Here is a 20,982-nt window from a genome sequence, read left to right on the forward strand (position 1 = left end):
CTTATTGTTTATAAGTGTTTATTGGCACTTTTTGTGTAAATCTGGTGACACCCTAACTTGCATTAAGGAGCAGTAGCAAATAAGCAGAGGTAGCCAGTAGTGTTGTCCCATTAATAATATCTCAGACTTCTTACCTTGCCTTCCTCTTGTGCTCCTGTAGGTCCCAGGTCTGTGCAGGGTGATCAGCAGTTACCTGGGAACAGGCAGGAAGAAACAAGATCTATGACCAGAGCCAGCTGAGCATGGGCCAAGTACCTGCACCAAGAGGAGGAGAGAAGCGATGACTGGGGACTCCTGTGCAGGACAGAGGCACCATCTGCCAGCCTGGCTTGGTACCTGAGTTTTATTCCTTGCCAGGTGCTCAGGTTCAGGATTTCATGGAGGGATTACAAAGGCTTGTCTTCTCCTCAGGCTGTCACCTTGTGCTGCTCATCCATGCAGGCAGTGGTGATACTGCTGAGGTGACCGTACATTTCTCCAGAAGGACTCCAGAATTTTGGTGGTGAGGGAGAAAGGATCCTGCTGGTCAGGGGGAAAGGCCCAGGGACAGCAGGCAAATGCTGCAGGTCAACAGTTGTTGTCACAGTAGGGTTTAGGGTTCTGTGACCCAAGGAACCTTTGACAGAAAAGGTCTGGCAAGCAAGAGAGCAACCTGTCAAGGAGCTAAAAAGGGCACCTATGACACTGCCACACCGCCCTGATCAGGGAGTCTGATCTGGGTGCATCAGGGGAGCCTTTCCTGCACTCACAACTCCTTTTCTGCCTTTGGGTGGTTGGTTTTGTTGTGGGGTTTATTTATTTATTAAATCATCTCAGCCTTTACTGTTGCATAGGGTTATTTTCTTCCTGGTACAGACTTTACCCTTGGCTCTTCCTTTCAGATCTCTATTTTGTCAGGCTCTACAAGTCCCTGGCAGGACGGTGTAGCCAGGTGGGGGTCAGTCTTTTCTTACAGGCACTGATAGGACTAGAGGACACGATCTTAAGCTGCTCCAGGGGAAGTTTAGCTTGGACATTGGGAGGAATTTCTTCACAGAAAGTATGACAGACATAGGAACGGGTTGCCCAGGGAGGTGGTGGGGTCACGTCCCTGGGGATGTTTCAGGAAAGCCTGGACGTGGCAGTCAGTGCCATGCTGTGGCTCTTTTGCAGCCTCAGCGACCCCGCGGCTGTGCGGTCTCCCCGGCCCTGAGGGGCGCCGCTCGCCCCTTCCCACCAACCCCCAGGTCAGGTCTGTGCCTGAGGAGGCTGTGAGGGGGAGCTCCCCGCGCACCGCCGCGGAACCTTCCTCCGCTCGCAGCCCAGCCGGGGTCCAGCCCCGGCCGGGACCCCGAGCCGGGCAGCGCCCACGGCCGGTGAGGATGGAACCGCGGCCCGGAGCCAGCCCCGGGCTGCAGGGGCCGCGGGCCGGCGGCGAGCGCGGCGCTCCCTCTGCCGGGCACTGGGCCCTAGTGCGCGGCGGCGGCGGCGGCGCGGGCCGGGCTGGGGCGGCCGCTGCGATGAAATTCCCGGGCTCCGTCCTCATCTCCCTCGTCCTCTTCATGTCCGAGACGGCGGCCGCGCTGTGCCTGAGCGCGGGGTACCGCAACACGGGGGACAGCATGTGGCAGACGCTGACGCTGATCTTCGCCCTCGTGCCCTGCGCGCTGGTGCAGCTCAGCCTGGTCTTCATCCACCGCGACGCGAGCCGCGACCGCCCGCTGGTGCTGCTGCTGCACCTGCTGCAGCTCGGGCCGCTCGTCAGGTCGGTGAGTCCGCGCCCCTGCAGCGGGCCGGGGCCGCGGCCGCAGCCCCCGGCCTGCGTGCGGTCGGGCGGGGCCGCTCCGCCCTGCCGCAGCTGCGGGGGAGCGAACGCTCGCTCCTTCGCGAACGCCGGGGGCGCGGACCCGCGGCTGGCCGGGGGAAAGGGCCGAGCCCCGCCCGGCCCCGCCGGAGCCCCGCCGCGCCCCGCTCTGCGCTGCGTTTCCATCCCTGGGGCTTCTTGCGGATGGTTGTGTCGGTTCGCTGCTGCCTCATCCACGGCGCTTTGCTCGCAGATCACTTCCAAGAGAGAACGGGAGATTCTTCACTCGCTTGCGAGTTAAGAACAATGATAGTTCCCATCCCATCCGTGCGTCTTGGAACATCAGCGATGCTCTAGTCTGTCTTTTCCTTCCAAACGTGAGCTTCCTGCCCCAAATTGCTTTGGAGATTTTTTCTATTCCAGATCAATGTCTCACTGAAAATACTCAGAGGGGGAAAAAAAAAAAAAAAAAAAAAAAAAAAAAAAGTTACAGCAGTGTGCAACTCTAAGACAAAATGTTTCTGGGGGGCATTAATTTTAAATTTATACTCAAATATTTTATTGAAAAAGAAAGGGAATTAAATGCTGTGTGTATGTAGTAAAGGCTAGAAGTATCACCAACTTTTTGAAATTCCTGAATAGTGTGTAAAAGAAAGATTTGTTCACACTAAGGAAAGGTGAACAGTGTGGATGTTATAAAATATCTTACACTTCAAAAACACTGACTTCTTCTATAACTATACACGGATTACTTTTTTGCTTGCTTTGTTATTTTAAAGATGTTTGAGTTGTGGGTTAACAGTTCTGAAAGAGCTCTGATTTTCTAAAAGCTAAGAACAAAATACTTCCATATTTTTGGAAAATAAGAGAGGAACCAAAGAGAAAGAAATCATCAAAAATTAATTACTGGACTTTTGTTATTCTAAATCAATTTATTGAGGTAAGACAAGGAAAAAATCTAATGTCAAGCTAGAATATGTGAAGAAGTAGACAAAGGATTTGAGCAACAAGAAGAAATTGAAGGATTTTATTTTTAATTATACAAAAAACATAGATTTATATTTTGATCTTTATCACCAAGCATTACTTGACTTTCTGTTTCTTTCTCACCATCAAGTTTTCTGTTTACAACACAAGTCTTATCTTGTGCAGAATGCAGTTCCTGCTCTCTGGTGAACTCCCAGCTGCAGCCACTGCTGTAAAACAAGTGAGCATATGGAAACCCTCTCCTCTCCTCTCCTCTAGTGTGTTGCCGACTCTGCACTTCTTCTTTTCTCAATTTACAAACTTAGCATTTCCAGGAGGTTTGGAGGTGTTCTGGATGTGCTGTGCCATAGTCCCCATGGCAGCATTTAGGCATGACAAAGTGATGTATGTTGACCTCTGTCTAAACCCAGGATAACTGGAATTATAATTATTAATTAAATAGAGTAGTACATTGATGCTACCTGAAAAAACTTATTTTCTGCTAAAGACTGGAAGGACTCTACAAATTTAATGTTTAATACTTTAAATTAAAACCCAGTTCTCTTTACTTTTAGGGAAATGTGTCAGTTTGTAGGATACAGCACAAATGTCTGGGAAGTCAAAGTGATCCGAGACAGACAGTAAAGGGTTTTGGGGTTTGGGCTTTTTTTCCTTCCTTGCCTTCCTGCAACTAAAGATTGCTGTATCTGTCAGAAGAGGAAACTGATTGCTTCCTGTCAGATATAGCTCTGCACTGTAAATGTTGGGTTTTCAGCACACAAAATACCTTCCCTTTCCCTGCTTTCTACAGGAGGCTTTCTACCCTGTGTGCACTGGCATACACACAAGGTTTAGGTGACAGCTAGAAGGCAAAGTATATTTTGGTTGTATCATCACTGCACTGTGGCTTTTACTTTTTGTAAGCTGAAAAGGACCATTGTCCTTTGAGGCATTTTACTTCATCCTTGTAGGCAAATCTTTGCTCCTTTGCTTCAGAGAATCCTGCTGCTCTCAGTCATCTGCCTCCCTCACGTGAAGCCTGGCTCCATCCTCCCTGCTGGGACTCGTGTGCCTCACTGTCACAGCCCAGGGCCGCTTAGGGAGGGCTGAGTCAAATTAGGTCAAATAGGACACAGACAGTAAAGCCTCCCCAGGCTCTGTCTGCTTGTGGCATGGGAATGAAACGTTTAAGAACCTTGAGGCTCTGTGTAGTGACATGCTGCAACAGAGAGCTGGCAGCTTTGGTGGGCTTTAAAACAAACTTAACAACTTTTTTACTATCTCTGTTTGATGTAGAATAGTCAGGGTTTTTCTGTTCAGACTTAAAGACTCAGATATCAGTGCACTGCTTTACCATCAGCCCATATGTGTTGTGTGAGTTTTTCTTCATCATCTTAAAATCTAGATTTTTTTTTTTCCCCTTCCAGTTTTCTTTAAAAAAACTCTTTAGATTTGGGAATATCTTGTCAGGGAAGGAGAGTATTTAGCCTTGCAAGCCAAATGATTCAGCCTATTTTGAATCATCAGAGTGATGGAAAAAAAGTACTTTCTCTCATAGAACCTTCTTGCATGCCACCACCTTCCCCAAACACCCACGCTCCACCTGCTCGGGAGGCACTCGCTGTCCTGCTGCTGCCACTGGAAGGACTAAAATTAGGTAGCATCCCTCTTCCCAGAGAGGACTTCTGGTGTAGTGTTAATGTACCCTTTTTTAATTTCTTCTCCCACTCCCTAGGAGTTTTTCTATAAATTTGGAGCAATTTGTAGAGCAAAATTCCTATTCCTCTTAGTGGCCTGGCTGTGATCCTTAGGATGCAGGCGTGCCAGAGGCTCTGCAGAGACTTGGCTGGAACAAAGGGACTGCAGGTTTCTGGGCATCATGGGGATTCCTGCAGCATTTCAGGCCAATGCCACTCCTGATGAATGCACTAATTCGTCTGGATGCTTAGAAGATGTATTCAGGTAGGTTTGGTTTTGGGGTTTTGAAGTTTTTTTGTAAAAAGAGATTCTTTTACCACACTAAGTAAATTAACACAGAAAAAAAATTACTTAAAACAGTAGCCAGTGTCAATGAGAGGATTATTAGTTTTGTCTTTTCTCTAGGGAAGGTCATGATGAACTTTGGCTCAGGCTGCTCCTGTGCTAGAGTCTGTCTCTGTTCACTTCATTTGGGTGGCACTTGTAGCATCAAGGTCATCCTGAGATTTTAAGTGCTGCTACAATTCCAATACATATTTACTGCATACAGTTTTGTTGGTGTACCACTCTACACTTAAGGATTTCTTCTAAGTGTAAATAACCCCTCAGAGAATCAGGGAATTGTTTAGGTTGGGAAAGACGTCTAAGATCACTGAGTTCAACTCAACTAGCACAGCTTTGTTCACCACTAAACCATGTCCATAAACATCATATGCCTTTTGAACATTCTAGGCATGGTGATTACACCACCTCCCTGGGCAGCTTATTCCAATGTCTGACTGCCCTTTCAGTGAAAAAGTCTTTCCTAATATCCACCTGAACCTCCCCTTGACCAACTTTAGCCCATTTCTTCTTGCCCTGTCTCTTGTTACCTTAGGAGAAGAGACTGATCCCCACCTCACTACAACCTCTTGAGGAGTTGCAGAGAGCAAACCTGAGCCTCCTTTTGTCCTTATCCTTCATGATAGGCACCAGAGAACCCCCTGTTAAACTTGCTTGCCCATTTCAATTCTTCAATTAATAACAAGGTCAAGAGCTGAAGGGCAGATTTCCAGCAAACTGACTTGGCCAGTCAGGGCTTACAGTCACATACTGGGGATGTTGTTGGTGCTGGGCCCATGAGTCTGCTGGATGCAGGGACTCCTCCCACCTGATCTTCTGAGGGCTGTACTGAAGAGGCATCATCAAAACCAACTGGTGTGAACCTGGCAGTGCTTCCTTCTGGTACCAACTTCATGGAGAGGGAAGTTTGAGTGGCTGCAGGTTTCTTTGGAACCCTGTTCCCCAGTGCTCTGTCAGTGCAGTGTGAGCCCAGCCTGTTCTGTGTGAGGAGATGCAACCATGGGAGGGCTGGCTTAGCAGAAAGATAAACTTGCCAAAAAAATCTCAAGTAAATATAACAGGCCCCCTATATAGAACACTAATGACTGTTTTCCTCAGGTTACAATAGGACATAAAGGATATAAACAATAGACTTTTTTCTTTAATGGCATCAGGCTTTGTTTCTTAAGGCATAATGAAAAACAATTACATGTCTCTATGTACCATGTAGACAGCAGCACAGCAGATGCAGGAGGAAGCTTGCATCAAATTGCCAGAGGAGCTGCTGTTAAGGCCAAAGTTTGATTTTGTGAGCTGCTGTAAAAAAAAAAAAAAAAAAACACAAAAAACCAAAAAAAAAAAAAAAAAAACACCACAAAATTTTTTACAATCATTCATGTTTTGGGCATCTAATTCTGTTAATAAGCTCTAATGGTGCAGCCACTGTTTCACTGACATTGTGCAGAAACATTGTCTCTTGTGAGTAGTTTCTCTTTGCTAGTGACCTGCTTAATAGTTCAAAATAGAACAGGTCTCAAAACTTCCCTTCCTTGTTGGACTTCATGGGCAGACCTCACTGTAGGAGATCTTCCTAGCTTTAAACATAACAGTCTCCTTCGTTTCCAGATGGGAAGAATATGTTTACGTCTTTAGGCTATTTTCTGTCCTTTATTCTTGAACAGATGCATTAAGTGTCCATGGTGAGGTGAACAGGAAATTAGTGCAGGTAAAAGGTAGAACAATAAGTGAGGAGCAGATCTTTGCCTGATGCAGATAAGTAAATCTGCAAGACAGGTAAGTATTTTACATACTTCTCTAAAGACAGGGAATTAGTAAAAATTACTATCAGCAGACATTACTATTTACAGAGGGTGTGTGTGGATAGGTCTCAAATAGACATTTGTTCTTGGAGTGCTGGTTGGGTGTGGAAAGTTCCTGTTCTCATTGCCTTCTCCCTCTTCACACCACCATTATTTTGCCTGTGTTCCAATCCCACGCATCCATGATTAAAAGAGGGAATGAGGTGCTCACTCTCAACAAGCATATAAGGGTAGGATTATTCCTCCTACTTACTGTGTAGAAGACAAATGTTTTGCAGCTGAATCACTCTTTGTGGGCACTGTCAGGATCCCTGAAAAAGTATGGCTCTTCTTTCTGCCAAGATGGCAGCAGGGGAGAAAGCAGCACCATCCTTTTCTTACTTCTTAGCTTTCACTGTAGCAAGTAGATCTGACTTTCTTTCCTCGGAGCAATTTTAGTTCCTTCAGAGCCTGTGCTTAGGTTGTCCGTGCCTTACATGCAGAGGAAACAGCCAGCTGCTTGCCTTTTGCTCTTGACATCATGTGAATGGTTCTTGAAGTGGCCCTAAACATCACTGCAGGAAATGGATTGTGCAGAAGTTGGGATCATTCACTCCTGTCCCTCTGGAGCAGAGCAGCAATGAGGGCTTCTGTGGAATTCAACATGCTGCAGGAGCTTGTAACTGTGGGGGAAAGCTGCCATAAAGCAATCCCCTTCTTGCATTGTCTCTTAGTTGTGTTTCATGCTAAAAAAGAGCAAGCCAGGTAGTTAATTTAAAGACAAGATGCCCAACGCTTCAACATGTACTTCATAGGCAAAGTCACAGTCTGATGCAGCAACATCATCTGCATTGATTCTTCATCACAGCTCTGGATCCTTCTCACCTGTGTGGTCATTCAAGTGCCTGTGCCCCCTCCCACACTCTATTCCTTAAACTTTCAGATTGGTGTTTGTTCTTTCTAGTGTGTCCGCTGCCAGTCTGTTCCTGCAGGAAGCAGTTGCTTGGGCTGGGGCACCAGCTGGAATCCTGAGTGCATTTGTTACTTGTCCCAGAAGGCTTGACTTCCAGAAACACTCTTGCATGGGACTGGCAGGGCCTGGGAGAAAATGGGCATCATTATCAATGTAATCTGAATGCTTGCATATAGTATTTTTTATTACTCTGTTGTAGTGGTAAAAGTCCCATTTACCTCTAAGATTTGCTTATCAGACCGCTATGCATTATGTTTGCTTTTCTGTATGGACAAAAAATCCCCATCACAAACAACATACTGCTGCTTAATACTCAGCTAATAAATAAAAATCAAATGCTTGCTCCAAAACTCAGTGTTTGGTTGATGATAATATTTGCTATTGTCAGTAGTCTCATAAATCTGATATCTTTAATGGGATCATTACATATTTTTTAGATGGGTCACTAGACTATATCTGCTTCTAATCACACATGGTAAGAGTTCAGAGCCTGATGCTGAGATCCATTTTCCACAATATATTCAGACTTGCCCTCAACTCAGGGTGAATGCATGGCTGTGAATAATAAATGAGACAAAAATGGTCTGGGATCTTTGTTTTTTGGAATAAAATCGATTTGTTGGTTTCAGAATCTATGCTGGCTTCATAAAGCCACAGTGCTTTATTAATTCTTCACACTTTATTTTTGGCTGTTTGGACTCTTTCATGTGGAACAAGATTGACAGGGAGTGAAAAGATTAATGAGGGGAAGACAGAAAGTCACCTCTGTGAATGGAGCATCCAGAGCAGCAGGAATGTTGAATAGCTTTAGTCATAATGATAGCTGAAGCCTAGTGAATCAGGAATAGTACTACACAATCTCAAAACTGCTCTTCATCTAGAGCATTTGTAACTTGCTAGTGGTCCAATTAGAGCAAAAAATGAAGTAAAGTTTACTAAAACAAACAGAAGTAATTTTTTTTCTTCTCCCTTCCCCCTCATCTTGTGATTTCACCTGTTCCTTGCTTGTTATTACTTCCTAGACAAGGGTTGTTTTGCGTCCTGCTTGATGCCCAAGCCTACCCTTGACACCCTCATATCCAGGTAGTTCTCTTAGAAGAGAGCTACTCTTCATGAGTAAACTTTATGAAAACTATGAACTAGTTTTCATAAAGTTTTAGGCAGTTAAAAAACAATCATTGGAAGGAAGTTGCATAAGCTGTGCTTTCCTTGCAGATATCTCTCTGGGGCTGTTATCTTCTTTTATACTCCAGGAGCCAGATTGTCCTTGTTGCTGCAGCATTTTCTGGAGACAACCCTTTCTCTTCTCTCACAAATGTATGGATTTGTCTCTGTGCGTGGGTGAAGGCAGCAAATAGTGTAACAATATGTAATTTATGAGTAAAAGTGTATGTGCTGGCACCAGTTTGTTTCTTGGAAGTTAGCTGGCAGTAAGTTAGACCTGTATAAACAAGAGAGTTTGACTCCCACTGTGTTTAAAGTATGAAGAGCTTCACCAAGTGGAAACACTGCATCTTCTTAATTAGAATAGTTTTTGCCAGATTATATTTAATAGTTCTTTAACAGTACAATAAACAGAAGCCCACTTAAGAACTAAAGTTCCTATTCTTGTGCCTTTAAAAAAAAAAAAAAGTTGACTTCAAGGGTTTTGAGGCTCAAAACTGCTCATTTTCACTGCTCTGGCATGTTACTGGTGTTTTAAACCATTGCTTGGTAAAGTTTCGAGGCGTGTGCACCTGCTTGTAGTCCGAGCTTCTCTCTTCAGATGTTTTAAGGCAAAGGTAAGAAAAGTGGGTTTATTGTCATGTCCCATTAGCATGTCACAGATTGTGGGAACTCAAAATGCCTCTCAGACGTTTTTAGAGGCTCCAGGCCATGGTCAGACGCAGTCTGGACCCCAGCAGGCAGCTGGATTTAGCTGTGATTTCGAGTTTGAACCATGGAATGAATTACCAACTTTGAAGGTAGAACAAGCAGTCACAAAGTGCTAGATAGTATAGTAAATGTAGTCACAAAGTAGAGGGAAATATTTTTTGGTAGTGTACAGGGGGGTTTTAGTGCATGTACAGGGGGGTTTTTACTTTGTACATGGGGGTCAGAAGTTCTAAGATGGAGGAAAGTGGGCTGAACCCATCCTTCTTCTTTCTTCTTCCTTGCCTCCATGTTCTTGCTGATGTTGGCACTCACAGATTGGTTTAGAATAGAAAAACACTTGGTAACGTAGGTAATAGGTATTGGGGAATAATTGTAAACATGTTATACGTAATATATCTTATAAAAGATAGCAGCAGCCCTGGGCGGGGAGAGAGGAGAAGAAGACACCAGACAGTCAGGGTGTCAGGAGTGTGTGCCTCTCTGCCTGGGCCGCTGACCAAAGGGCCGCAGCCCGAGAACTTAATCTGTTAGATAACTAGCAATAAAACATCTTGAGACCGAACAAGAAGAGACTGTGGAGTTTTCCTTTGGGAACGCGGGTTGGAGGAGAAGCTCTACCACCACACAGGAACCCCAGCCAAACCCGGGGTTCCGACAACAGATGTATCAATAACAATAAAAAACACATGAGAATCTGAAGAAACACACTTCCAATTTGGGTCCTGGGTTTGGCATCTTAAGCAGCTTAAGGACTTTAATGGGACATTGGAGAGAAGGGCAGCTCATAGAAAAAAAATGAAACCTCCTCCCAAGTCTGAGTACTATAAGCAGCCCAAGGGGCACTGACAGGTTCCTGCCCTTTAGTAGCATGTAGTTCATGAAGTTTAAAATAATAAAATCTGTCATATTCCAAGTCTACCAGAAGGAGAAAACCTACAGGCTTTGCTTTATGAATGGCTTAGGACTTACTGTGTAACTGCTAGAATACCAGAAAGTGGGGAGACCTTTCATTCTTTCACTTTTCCCTGTTACTTTATCTACTTGTTTCCTTATAGGTGTGTGGAAGCCTTTTATATTTACTTCCGTGCTGGCAGAGTTGAAGATCCCTATGTCAGCATCACAAAGAAGAGGCAGATGCCCAAGGATGGGTACTCAGAAGAAATAGAGAAGGAAGTGGGGCAGGCTGAAGGCAAGCTGTGCACACACAGGTCTGCGTTCAGCAGGGCCTCTGTGATCCAGGCGTTCCTCGGCTCAGCGCCCCAGCTCACGCTCCAGCTCTACATCTGCGTCCTGCAGCAGGAGATCACGGTTGCCAGAAGTAGGTGGAGCTGTTGCTATGACCTTTTTGGTGTTTGGGTGGGAGGGCAGTCAGTTATAGCTGCCCTGCACTAGAACCTGGCATTCTGCAATGGGTTTCATCTCCCTGATAGCTTTTGCTGGTGATGTTGCTTTTGAGTTTATATTGTCATGTTTTAGACTATGGCACCTTCTGTAGCACACTCAGGTTGCTGTAAAAACACTGATTTGGTAAAGTGACCATTATGGTAGAGAGGGAGGCAGCTGGAGGGACCGAGCTGTCTACATGAAGAATTTTTAAAAATACCTCTGTTCCATTTTGTTTTTTGAGCAAAACTTTCTGGAAAATTCCTTGAAGTACACTGCAGAGCATGTTTTGTCATGCTGCCTTAGGGAAGACATACTTTCAGGAATGCAGTTTTAAATATGAACTGAGAACATGAACTATTTTTATTTATGCCAGACTCTGATTCTGGAATCAAAAGGCAGGACTCAGTAAGCTGCTATGCAGCTGTGGTCATCTCATCTCTGGACCCAAGCTGTTAAGCTTTCACCAAGTACAACATGGACTTACCAGGACACATGTCTCTTTCTGTGGAACTCTGCATTTTGCTTCTATTCCTTGATTTTCTGGATCACTGCTAAATGAAGAACCATCTCCAGCTGGTCATGGGACAAACATCTTTTCAATATAAGAAAGGACTTTGGCACCTGTGTGAACTTGAAGGTGCATTTCAACTGAAACAATAAATAGCTCTTGTATCTCTAAGGCCTTTGAGATGGAATGAGAGGATCTTTACCAGCTTCACAGCTAGGGAGGCTGAGGCTAAGGTGACAAGTTAAAAATTGAAATAAAGACAAATATCATAATAATAATTATAATAATAATAGTAATTAGTAGTGAAGAGGATAGAGAGGGGTGGAGGGAGAGAAAGGGAGAAGAATAAAACCCAGGAAAGACAAGTGATGCACAAACTATCCCCCAACACCAATCGGCTCCTCCCAGACAACTCTCCCCAGTTCATACATTATACCAATGGAATATCCCTCTGGATAGTTTGGATCATCATATGTTCTGGCTGTGCCTCTTCACAGCTTCTTGTGCACTTCTTCACTGGCAGAGCATGGGAAACTGAAAAGTCCTTGACTTAAAGCACTGCTGAGTAACAACTAAAACAGTGTGTTATCAACATTATTCTCATACTGAACCCAAACTCAGCACTGTATCAGCTACTAGAAAAAAACTAACTCTACCCCAGCCAAAACCAGAATATCATAGCAGTAGTTTCTTGGAACACATTACTTCTTCCAGTCCCTGAGTTAGACATTACTCCTTCATAACTACTCTTCATAACTAAGGTTGATCCTTCAAATAACCAGGGCATTTGTGATGTGGGATGTGGACAATATGATTGAATCCTTTGCTGAATGGTGCAAATAGCAAAGTCTCCAGTCACTTTGCTGTAGATGGCATTTACTTAATTTTTTATTGTCTTTCTTTTATTACTGGTTATGATTTCCAAAGAGAAGTCCTGTGTTCTAGATGATGAGAGAATTGCATATTTAATAATAATTTTGTAATGCTCTATTGCTTCTAGCTTATCTCTGCTGAAATAAGTTGTAATCACAAACTGATAAGTGACATTCCTTGGCTGAAATGACCAGAGATAAGCTAGCTCACCAGAGAGTTTGGTGAACCCACTTGCAAATGCAGAAGTTATTTCATGCTTCCCAGGAGTGTCTCCATACAGATGTAATTCTAATTATGAATGCAATATAAAAATGCAAAGAAAAAAAAAGTGTTAGGAATTGGACCAATGTCTGTTAGAGCTCATTCATCAGAAAAACAAGAGTCTTAGCCATATTCTTGTTGTGTGTATCTTAGCTGCTGATATACTGAAACTTTCTGCAATCTCTTTATCTAGCCAGCCCAGTTCTTATTCAGATGTCTTCAGCTTCCCTGTTCTTTGACACTGGTCCTCCAAATTTCAGGCTTGCTTCCATTTGCATCTGTTACAACTATTACTTTCTTACATTTTGATTTCCATGTGTTTTGTCTTGTCTCTTCATCAGTCTGTTATTTTTCTGGATTCCTACATACCCTGTCATTCTATGTAAATTCTGCTTGTTCAGGGGTAATGAGGTCGGTATCACCTGAGAACCTGAAGCTGTTTACCATCATGCTGGGGGCATGGCTTGTCCCTTTCAAATCTGTTTGAAATTCCTTATTGCTTCTAGTGTTGGTTTGAACACTTCTGAAAAGAGCATACATCCTTGCCTAGCCCTTTGTCAGCCAGAGCCATGCTGTAAATTTCTTGTGTATTTCATGGCATTCATTAATTTCTGTGGATGTTTTCTTCTGGATTATTGGGGTCTTACCACTGTCTGGCATTCTTCAAAATTGTCATTTCACAGTCTGCCAAGAATGTAAGATCAAGACAAACAGAAAGCTGCAAAAGCAGGACCAACTCTTGAAGTTAGTGATGAGCAACATAAAGCTTTGGTGACTGTTTATCATGAAAAGTGTAAAAGCACTGGATGTAATACAACATTGGAAACCTACATGTATTAGCCTGAGTCCTACCTCTGTTTTGCATACATATAACTATAGTATCCATAATAGGTTTCAGCGGTACTTGTGAGGTAGCTCTTCTAGAGCAGAATTCGCTGTATTAACAGTTTTTGAAGTGGGAAGGACCAGGCTGTGAAAGGACTTCAGATGTAATAACAAAACACAACAAAATAAAGCAGTGCCTCCCTAGATGACTGTAAGTGTCCACCTCTGATTTGTAAGAAAAAGACAGACTTTTGGGAAGAGAAGGAAGAAGAGAAATGACACCTTTAAAAGGACTGTTAAAGGATTTGGAAATGTTCCAGGGGAATATACTTTGCCTTTTAAATTTACATTTCTTTGCCTGCTCAGGATGTGTAAAAGCAACAGTATCACCCTCTGCTATTTCCCTTTGTGGTTGCTTCAAACCATCTTTCTCACAGATTTAAAAATTAAGTTTGAACTGAAGGTTTGGTGACAATGATGAGCTTTTAGGAAAGGAGTAGGACTGGACTAGTGTATTAAACCAGAGTCAGCATGACTTATTTTCCATCAATGGAGAAATACCTCTTTTGAAGGCTTGAGTTTATAAGATAGGTTTGAGATTAATATAGATTCCCTGAAGTGAAAATGGGGAATAAGATCACTGTTTCAGCTTGCCAAAGCAGAAAGCAAGCAGAGTTCCAGCACAGTAGCACTCAGTCCCTAGTGGGTACATCTTTATGTTACTTTAACTCTGAGAACATTCTTTTGCTTCATTAGCTGCTGGAATTTATGTTCTTTCACAGCTCAAAACTACAGGAAACATTTTGTAAAAAGCCACAGGACATCAAGCAATATTCTTGACTGAACTCACCTGCTCTTCCACTTTCAGATGATGTTTTTCCAAGACATAACAATTTAAAATGCCCAGCTCTATGTGTCTTTTACATATAGGTTTATTGTCACATGGTTATTTTAAGTCTTTATCGGAGACATGCTGTAAGAAAGATGAAAAACTACTGACTACCTACTTACAATTTCATCATAAACATTTTCAGAGAATATATGCACCACCAAACTGGCATGTACAAAATTACCATATTAAATTATAAATGCTTTTCACCTTACTGGGTGCCTTGGAAAATTAGATATAAAGACTTTAATTATTTTCCAAAGTAATTCAGAGGTGTTTGTGGGTTCTAACAGAAAAGAGATTAGCTGAAATGATAGAGAAAATTCTCTTAGAAAGTTGTTAGAGGTCTTAAAATACACTTGTTTCTTCCAAAGGATTGCTTAGAAATTAGTGACATAATTAAAAATAAAGTCCAAACCCTGACAATTTTGGCCATATAGCTATAGCAAAACAGGGAATCCAGTTTTTTTGTAGGATACAAATGTTTATTTGTAGGATATTGGCATGCAAACTAATTGAAGGCTGCAGAAAACACAGGTTGCTAAGCATTACAAATGTAATTGACATAATTAAGAATTCAGAACTCTGGTTATTTTATCTGATGCAATATCAGCTATTCAGCATGTTAGTAAAAATTGTGAATAAATATTTATATAATTGTGCATGCAAATACAAAAAAAAAAAAACCAACCTGTTAGCAGTTAGCACTTGTTTATTCTCTGTGTCCAGAATTCATATACATTTGTACCTACTTAATATGGCAAGACAGGATGCCCTCCTGCAGTGCCAGGTAACATCTGGTCTCTGCCTTCACTTTCTGCAGAATTTAAATGTGAAACCTTCCTTTCAAGGATTCTGGGCAGGTGGGAGATACTGAAAATTGATCTGAATTTAATGACATTTTTAATCGGAGTGTTTTTTAAATGCATTATATAGATGGGTGCATATAAAATATTGATGTATAGGAAAACACAGTACAGGCAGGTGAGTAAATATCTCTCTCCACAGTCAGAGACAATGCAGACAGTGCTGGGTTTAAATTCCTTCAGCTTTCAATATTGAGCTGTATCACATACCTTTCTTGTGATTTGCTTCAACACGGAACTTCACAAGCACCAAATTATCTGCATGTCCAAGTTACTCCAAAGTTTCGGCTTCTGTTTTGCAGTTTTTCATCTGTATGGAAAGGGAGTAGCACTCCTGTGCCTTGTGGAGTGCAAGCTTGATACTGTAATGACGGAGCTGTGAAATTACCAAGGACAGCCTGTGTATGAGCAGCCCTGGGCAGGGGGAGGAGGGACAGACACTTATGACTTCTAAGTGCCTTCTTTTTCTTACCAGCTTCCTGAATAAGTATCAAATGGGGACTAAAATAGGAGGTGGGATTAAAGTAATGGGCTGGGAATGGCTCCCGTGGCATTGGACCCTGCTGGGAATCCCCAGGAGCCCAGTGACAGTGACTGCATCTGCACACCCCTGGTGCACTGCCTGCTGCTTATCTGAACGTGCTGATTTATCTTTTCTCTTTGTAGGTATTTTTATGGTGCTTTCTCTCCTGTCGATCGTTTACGGCGCCTTACGCTGCAACATCCTGGCCATTAAGATAAAGTATGATGATTACAATATCCGTGTGAAGCCTGCTGCCTACCTCTGCATATTCATGTGGAGGAGCTTTGAGATCGCCACGCGGGTCACGGTCTTGGTGCTTTTTGGTTCAGTCCTTCGAATCTGGGTTTTCCTTGTGGTGCTACTGAATTTCTTAGGGTTCTTCCTCTTCCCATGGATTCTCTTCTGGCTTAGCAAGTCGCCATTTCCTGAGAACATAGAGAAGGAATTGAGCAGGGTGGGCACTACCATCGTCCTGTGCCTTCTCACGTTCCTGTATGCTGGCATTAACATGTTCTGCTGGTCAGCAGTGCAGGTGGAGCTCAGTGACCCTGACTTGATCAGCAAATCCCAGAACTGGTACTGCATGACCGTGTACTACATCGTGCGGCTGATGGAGAACGCCTTCCTCCTGCTGATGTGGTACATTTACAGAACAGACTTCTACCTCTATGTCTGTGCCCCAATGTTGTTCCTGCAGCTCTTGATAGGTTACTGCATGGGCGTCTTCTTCATGTTGGTGTTCTACCAGTACTGTCACCCGTGCAAAAAACTTTTCTCCTCCAGCATTACCGAAGCTTTTCTGTCCTGTTTCAAGATCCTCTACTTTATTTGCCAGCATCACAAATCCACTCTACTTACCGGCAAGGTGATGATGAAATCTCCTGAAAATACTGATGAAGCACGGGGCAGTAGCAAGACAATAGATTCTCAAAACAGGAGTATTCATCAAAGTGTTTCTTCCAATGCCTAGTACAACTGGAAGCAAGTAGGTGCCTTTGGAAGGTGGCAGATCACCTGCTGGGAGCATTGTGTATCTTAGACATTGTGTCTTGTGGGTAGAATTTCTTTCTTGCAGATGTAGCACTGCATGATGACTGACATGCCTGTTTTTGTGGAGAGCAGTGTATTTGTGTTTGTGTACGGAGAGCAATTGTTGTTTGTAGATTTCTATTTCAGAGCATTTTTGCACATAGGTTTATTGTCAAATGCTTATTTTATGTCATTATCAGAGACATCATTCAGAAACTGTCCTGATGCTCACCTTACTCAGGAAGTCTGAGGATGGAAGGCAATGAATTTTATTTCACATAGGATGTCCCATGGCATGCCACCCTAAGCACAGAAGCAGAGCTTACACCTGGACTGTGTATGGATTGTAGCTGTGGTCTGCTTTGATCAAATTGCAGACTATTTTACACTCTAATCAGTGTAATAAGGTAATACTCTCAGTGGTAGAAGAATTGGACTTGAAGGATGCACTGTAGTCCGGGTTGCCATGAAACAGCCAATTAGCCAGCACTGACACAGAAGTGTGACTGTTACTGAGGATGGGAAGAGGGATTATTGGCTTTGCACTGTTTCACCCTTCATGTTTACTGCTTGTTAGCAAGGGAATTAAATTTAACATATTAATTGATGTTCTGGAATAGCTCATTTTTCTTTCATTATCATTTCTTTAATACTTTGTGATGTTCTGGTGTCAGGTAGTGTTTGCTTTGTATAAATACCTAGAGGCTGGGCAGACAGTGTGTACCAGTCATGTAGGTGCTCTCCAGTGCACATGTCCGGGGAGTGACTCACCCCATCTCAAAATGTAGGTGATACAAATCACTCTCTGGAGACCTGTTACTCAGTGTTAACCAGATGCCTTCACAATTAGTTCTGACTATCCATCTGACTTTTAGATGTCTGAAGTTAGAGAGATGAGCACTACCCTGATCATCAGGGGTTTGGTAGTGCACCACGTAGGCAGGTCATTGACTTTTCATACTAGGATAGAAGACATTGATTCCTTCTTTTTGAGCTGTGATTTGTTATGATTAGTTTAATATAATTAATTCAAAACCCTCTGACTTCTTTACCTCAGAAGTTTCACAACCCTGATACTGAAGTGTGAAAGAGAAAATGGAAGTAATTGATTTTTGTTCTCAGCAATACATCACCATAAATAAAAATGTTTCTTTCTTTTGCAAGTTTCTGAGAAACTTTAGCAGATGAACATACAAGAATTTAGTGAAAATACACAGACCCACTTGTATTTTCACAAATTAAGTGAAAGCTTTTGCACTTTGTTTGTTTAGCTCCTTCCTAACATTTCTTTTGAATGTTACACATAATGGCTGCTCGTGGAAGCAAATAATTGATGACCAAAGCATCTCCCAGTGCTTGAAGCTTAGCCTCCATTCTGTCATCATGCAGGATGTGAAGCTCTTAATAGGGGTGACATCAGCATAATTGTTTTAGAAGCGTCTCAAACTCAGGTCTGGCATAATTTATAATGAAATATGTCACCTGCAGTGCTGCAAAGACATGACATTTTATTTTTTTCTTTACTACAGTGTAAATGAATGTCTTCATATTTCAGTTTTTTTATGGAGTTATGTTTTCATTTTGCTTAATATATGTCTGTGTAGGATATGTGTATGTAGGTGTCATTAAATTATTGGTGGGTGGTAATGGGATTTTTGGCCTGATTTTGCTGTGGGAATGTATCTCATATCAGGGGAAGACACCAAACACCTCCATTCTAATTTCTCTGAGGAGAGGAGAATAGAATAGTGAAGTGACTCCTTAAAGACACAGCTGTGTTTCTCTGTACCTTTATATGTAAAAGTACAGTATAGGATTTCTCTGTGCTTTCCTAGTTGTAAAAGACTATTGCTTTATGTTCTTCAGTAGTGAGTTAAGGAGCAAGGGAGAATGTAACCTTTTCTTCCAACCCTGTGGAGTTCAGCCCACAGGCTCAAATTTTCTGGTGTTCTTAGCCAAAACTGAGTATCTGTATTTATAGCTGGACACTCATCAATATCAATAATCAGGGAATTACAGTGGCTGTCTATCTACAGACTCTACAGACGTACCCAGGTCAGAAATGTTAGTCTTTGGGGGAAAACTTAAAAAGTAATTTCATATGTAGAAGTAGTTAATATCTAAAGAGAGAGCTTTTAACAGAGTTTGGACACTGTAAGTGGTGATGCAGTTGTGATGGTGCCATTTGGAAACAGTGAAAGCTTCACAAACCTCAGCCAGGTTGGTGCTACAGTGAAACGTTGGTGCTGCTGTGAAGGCAAAAGTGAGAGAGTTACAGAGCCAGGAGCCCAGGATGAATGCACAGTGAGTACCATTAAACCTCACAGACAACTGTATATGCATATTTGGAGTGTGTCGTATTGCATCTTATTTTTATACCAGTCTCCTGAAGTGCATGAATAGGGAGCTGAATATTTAAATCACTATTATGAGAGGAAAGAAAACCTAGTTTATATGGGTTTTGTTACTGTCCTATGGTTTTGCCTTAGTTGTGCAGAATAACCAAATACAGTTCAAACACTCCACCAGCACGAGGGGCTGTTGCCTGTGCAGTGCCTGGTGTCACCATGGTTTGGGGTGGTTTATCCAGCTGTGCTGCCACTGCTGGTGGAAAGGTGCGGGAGGGAGTCCTAGACACAAGGATACTGTGTCAGACCAGGGTTTGAAGGGAGCAGCTGATTTCTCTGAAGTGTGGGTTTTCTCCAGATAATGACAGTCTGGAGAGTGGTGTTTTCAGTGCACCCAGTGGCTGCATGGAGAGGACAGTATGAGTACACAGTCTGTCTGTGTGTGGATGAGTGATCTCTTGCTGCAAGTTCACTGTGCTTTTACTCTCCTCTGTGAATGTTAGAGGGGCCTGTGTGTTCTATAGAAGGGTTTAGGGCTACTGCTGAAAACTCTACTCATTTGAGTAGTCCTGAGTGGGCTCAGAATGGCTGAGGATTCAAAGGATGGCTCAGCAAGGGTTATTTGTGTGTATAAGAGTATACAAGATCTGACACATGGGTTTCCTTTTATGCTTGTACCACAGCACCAATTAAAATGTTGAAACTACCCCTCAAGTTGTGTTGGTGTCAGTTCTTAGTGTGCTGCTTTCAGGAAATCCGAAGTAAAGGTAACAGAGTCATCTGTCACCACACAGCAGCAGAAATGTTTCCAAGAAGACCTGACAGAAGAATTAATCTGTGATTGATTTAGAAGCTCTTTACTCCCACACTTCCATTGCAGTTTAGAAGAACATTTTGTAAGAGGGGGGCAGTTTAAGAGGTCAGTGTTTTATGGAACATGATTAGTATAGCTTATTCATTGTCAGTGAGAATATTTACTGGTTTACATTGAGAATTGGGAGGAAATTGTTACATTATAAAGAATATTTTAACTTCTTCTCTACACACTTCTTTTATGTTCATCTGGATTTACCATATACTTATATATAACCATGGGAGCATCATAGTAAAATCAGTGCTGAGGACTTTTGTGGAGGGATAGGAACGCACAAAAACTTTGCAACAGATGTGTTTCTAAATTTAAATAGATAAAATAGACCTTATTTTTTAAATATGTGTGTGATTAGATACATTGTAGCAAGTTGTAATGTGTGTACATCGCTTACATGGGCATTGAGAAAAGATTTTAGAAGTCCTGGTGTTGATTGACACTACTGTGTGCTAGTAAGACCTGCACTCCCTATGACATAGAATTGGTGGATACTTGGGACTGTTAAACTGTAATTTGAATTTGATTTTTTTTTTTTAAATTTACAAGTAGTTCCTTTATTTTTTTCCCCATAGTAGCTGATAATATCTAGCCTAAAACAATGAACGATTTTCACCTTTTTACCTATTTGAAGGTCTTATGTAGCAAAGAAAACAGGGCTTTGAACTCAGATGTTTGCAAGCCAGACATCATCATAATCATGTATTTTAAAATGAAGTTGTGGTGAGTGGCTCAACTCAGCTGGGAATCATCACAGAAACATGAAGATACAGTAATATGGCAGAGATGGTAAGTTTGATTTACCAGAGACAGAAGACTTGAAAAGTAAGATGTATTAGAGGTTATGTAATTTCCTACTGACCAATAAAAAAATGTATCGCAAAACTATATAGGTCTTGGGGTCACTCCAAAATTAGACTATGAAGGAAAGGTAAGTGTTTAAAAATGACAAATATGAAAGCTTACTGAAACTCTGCCCTGATTGAAGAACTTCATTTCCTGGAAAAAAAGGACAGTTTTATACCTTTTTTTTTTTTTTTTTTTTTAATCACATGCAGTTACAAGGAAAACCTCTTGCCACTGAAATAAAGTTTTATGGAAATGGTGAATGTCTATTCAGATACAAAAATTTTACCTTCCAGCTGGGAAATTCAGATGTGAATGCATCTGTGTGTAAAGGCTTCAAATCAC

General features: G+C 42.3%; 1 protein-coding gene across 1 annotated transcript; it reads left to right on the forward strand.

Annotated features, from left to right (window-relative positions):
- Positions 1 to 1,450: 1,450 nt before the first annotated feature.
- Positions 1,451 to 19,631, forward strand: XK (X-linked Kx blood group antigen, Kell and VPS13A binding protein). Its single transcript, XM_021552969.3, has 3 exons — positions 1,451 to 1,744; positions 10,471 to 10,733; positions 15,690 to 19,631. The coding sequence occupies exons 1-3, from the start codon at positions 1,500 to 1,502 to the stop codon at positions 16,514 to 16,516; spliced, it is 1,335 nt and encodes a 444-aa protein (XP_021408644.2). The 5' UTR covers positions 1,451 to 1,499; the 3' UTR covers positions 16,517 to 19,631.
- Positions 19,632 to 20,982: the final 1,351 nt, after the last annotated feature.

The sequence above is a fragment of the Lonchura striata genome, chromosome 2 (assembly GCF_046129695.1).
Source record: "Lonchura striata isolate bLonStr1 chromosome 2, bLonStr1.mat, whole genome shotgun sequence".
NCBI classification, from domain to species: domain Eukaryota; kingdom Metazoa; phylum Chordata; class Aves; order Passeriformes; family Estrildidae; genus Lonchura; species Lonchura striata.

Coding starts and splice junctions, on each gene's coding strand:
- XK (XM_021552969.3), top strand. CDS start 1,500: ATGAAATTCCCGGGCTCCGTCCTCATCTCCCTCGTCCTCTTCATGTCC. Junction 1,745..10,470: donor CAGCTCGGGCCGCTCGTCAG/GTCGGTGAGTCC, acceptor GTTTCCTTATAG/GTGTGTGGAAGCCTTTTATA. Junction 10,734..15,689: donor GGAGATCACGGTTGCCAGAA/GTAGGTGGAGCT, acceptor TTCTCTTTGTAG/GTATTTTTATGGTGCTTTCT.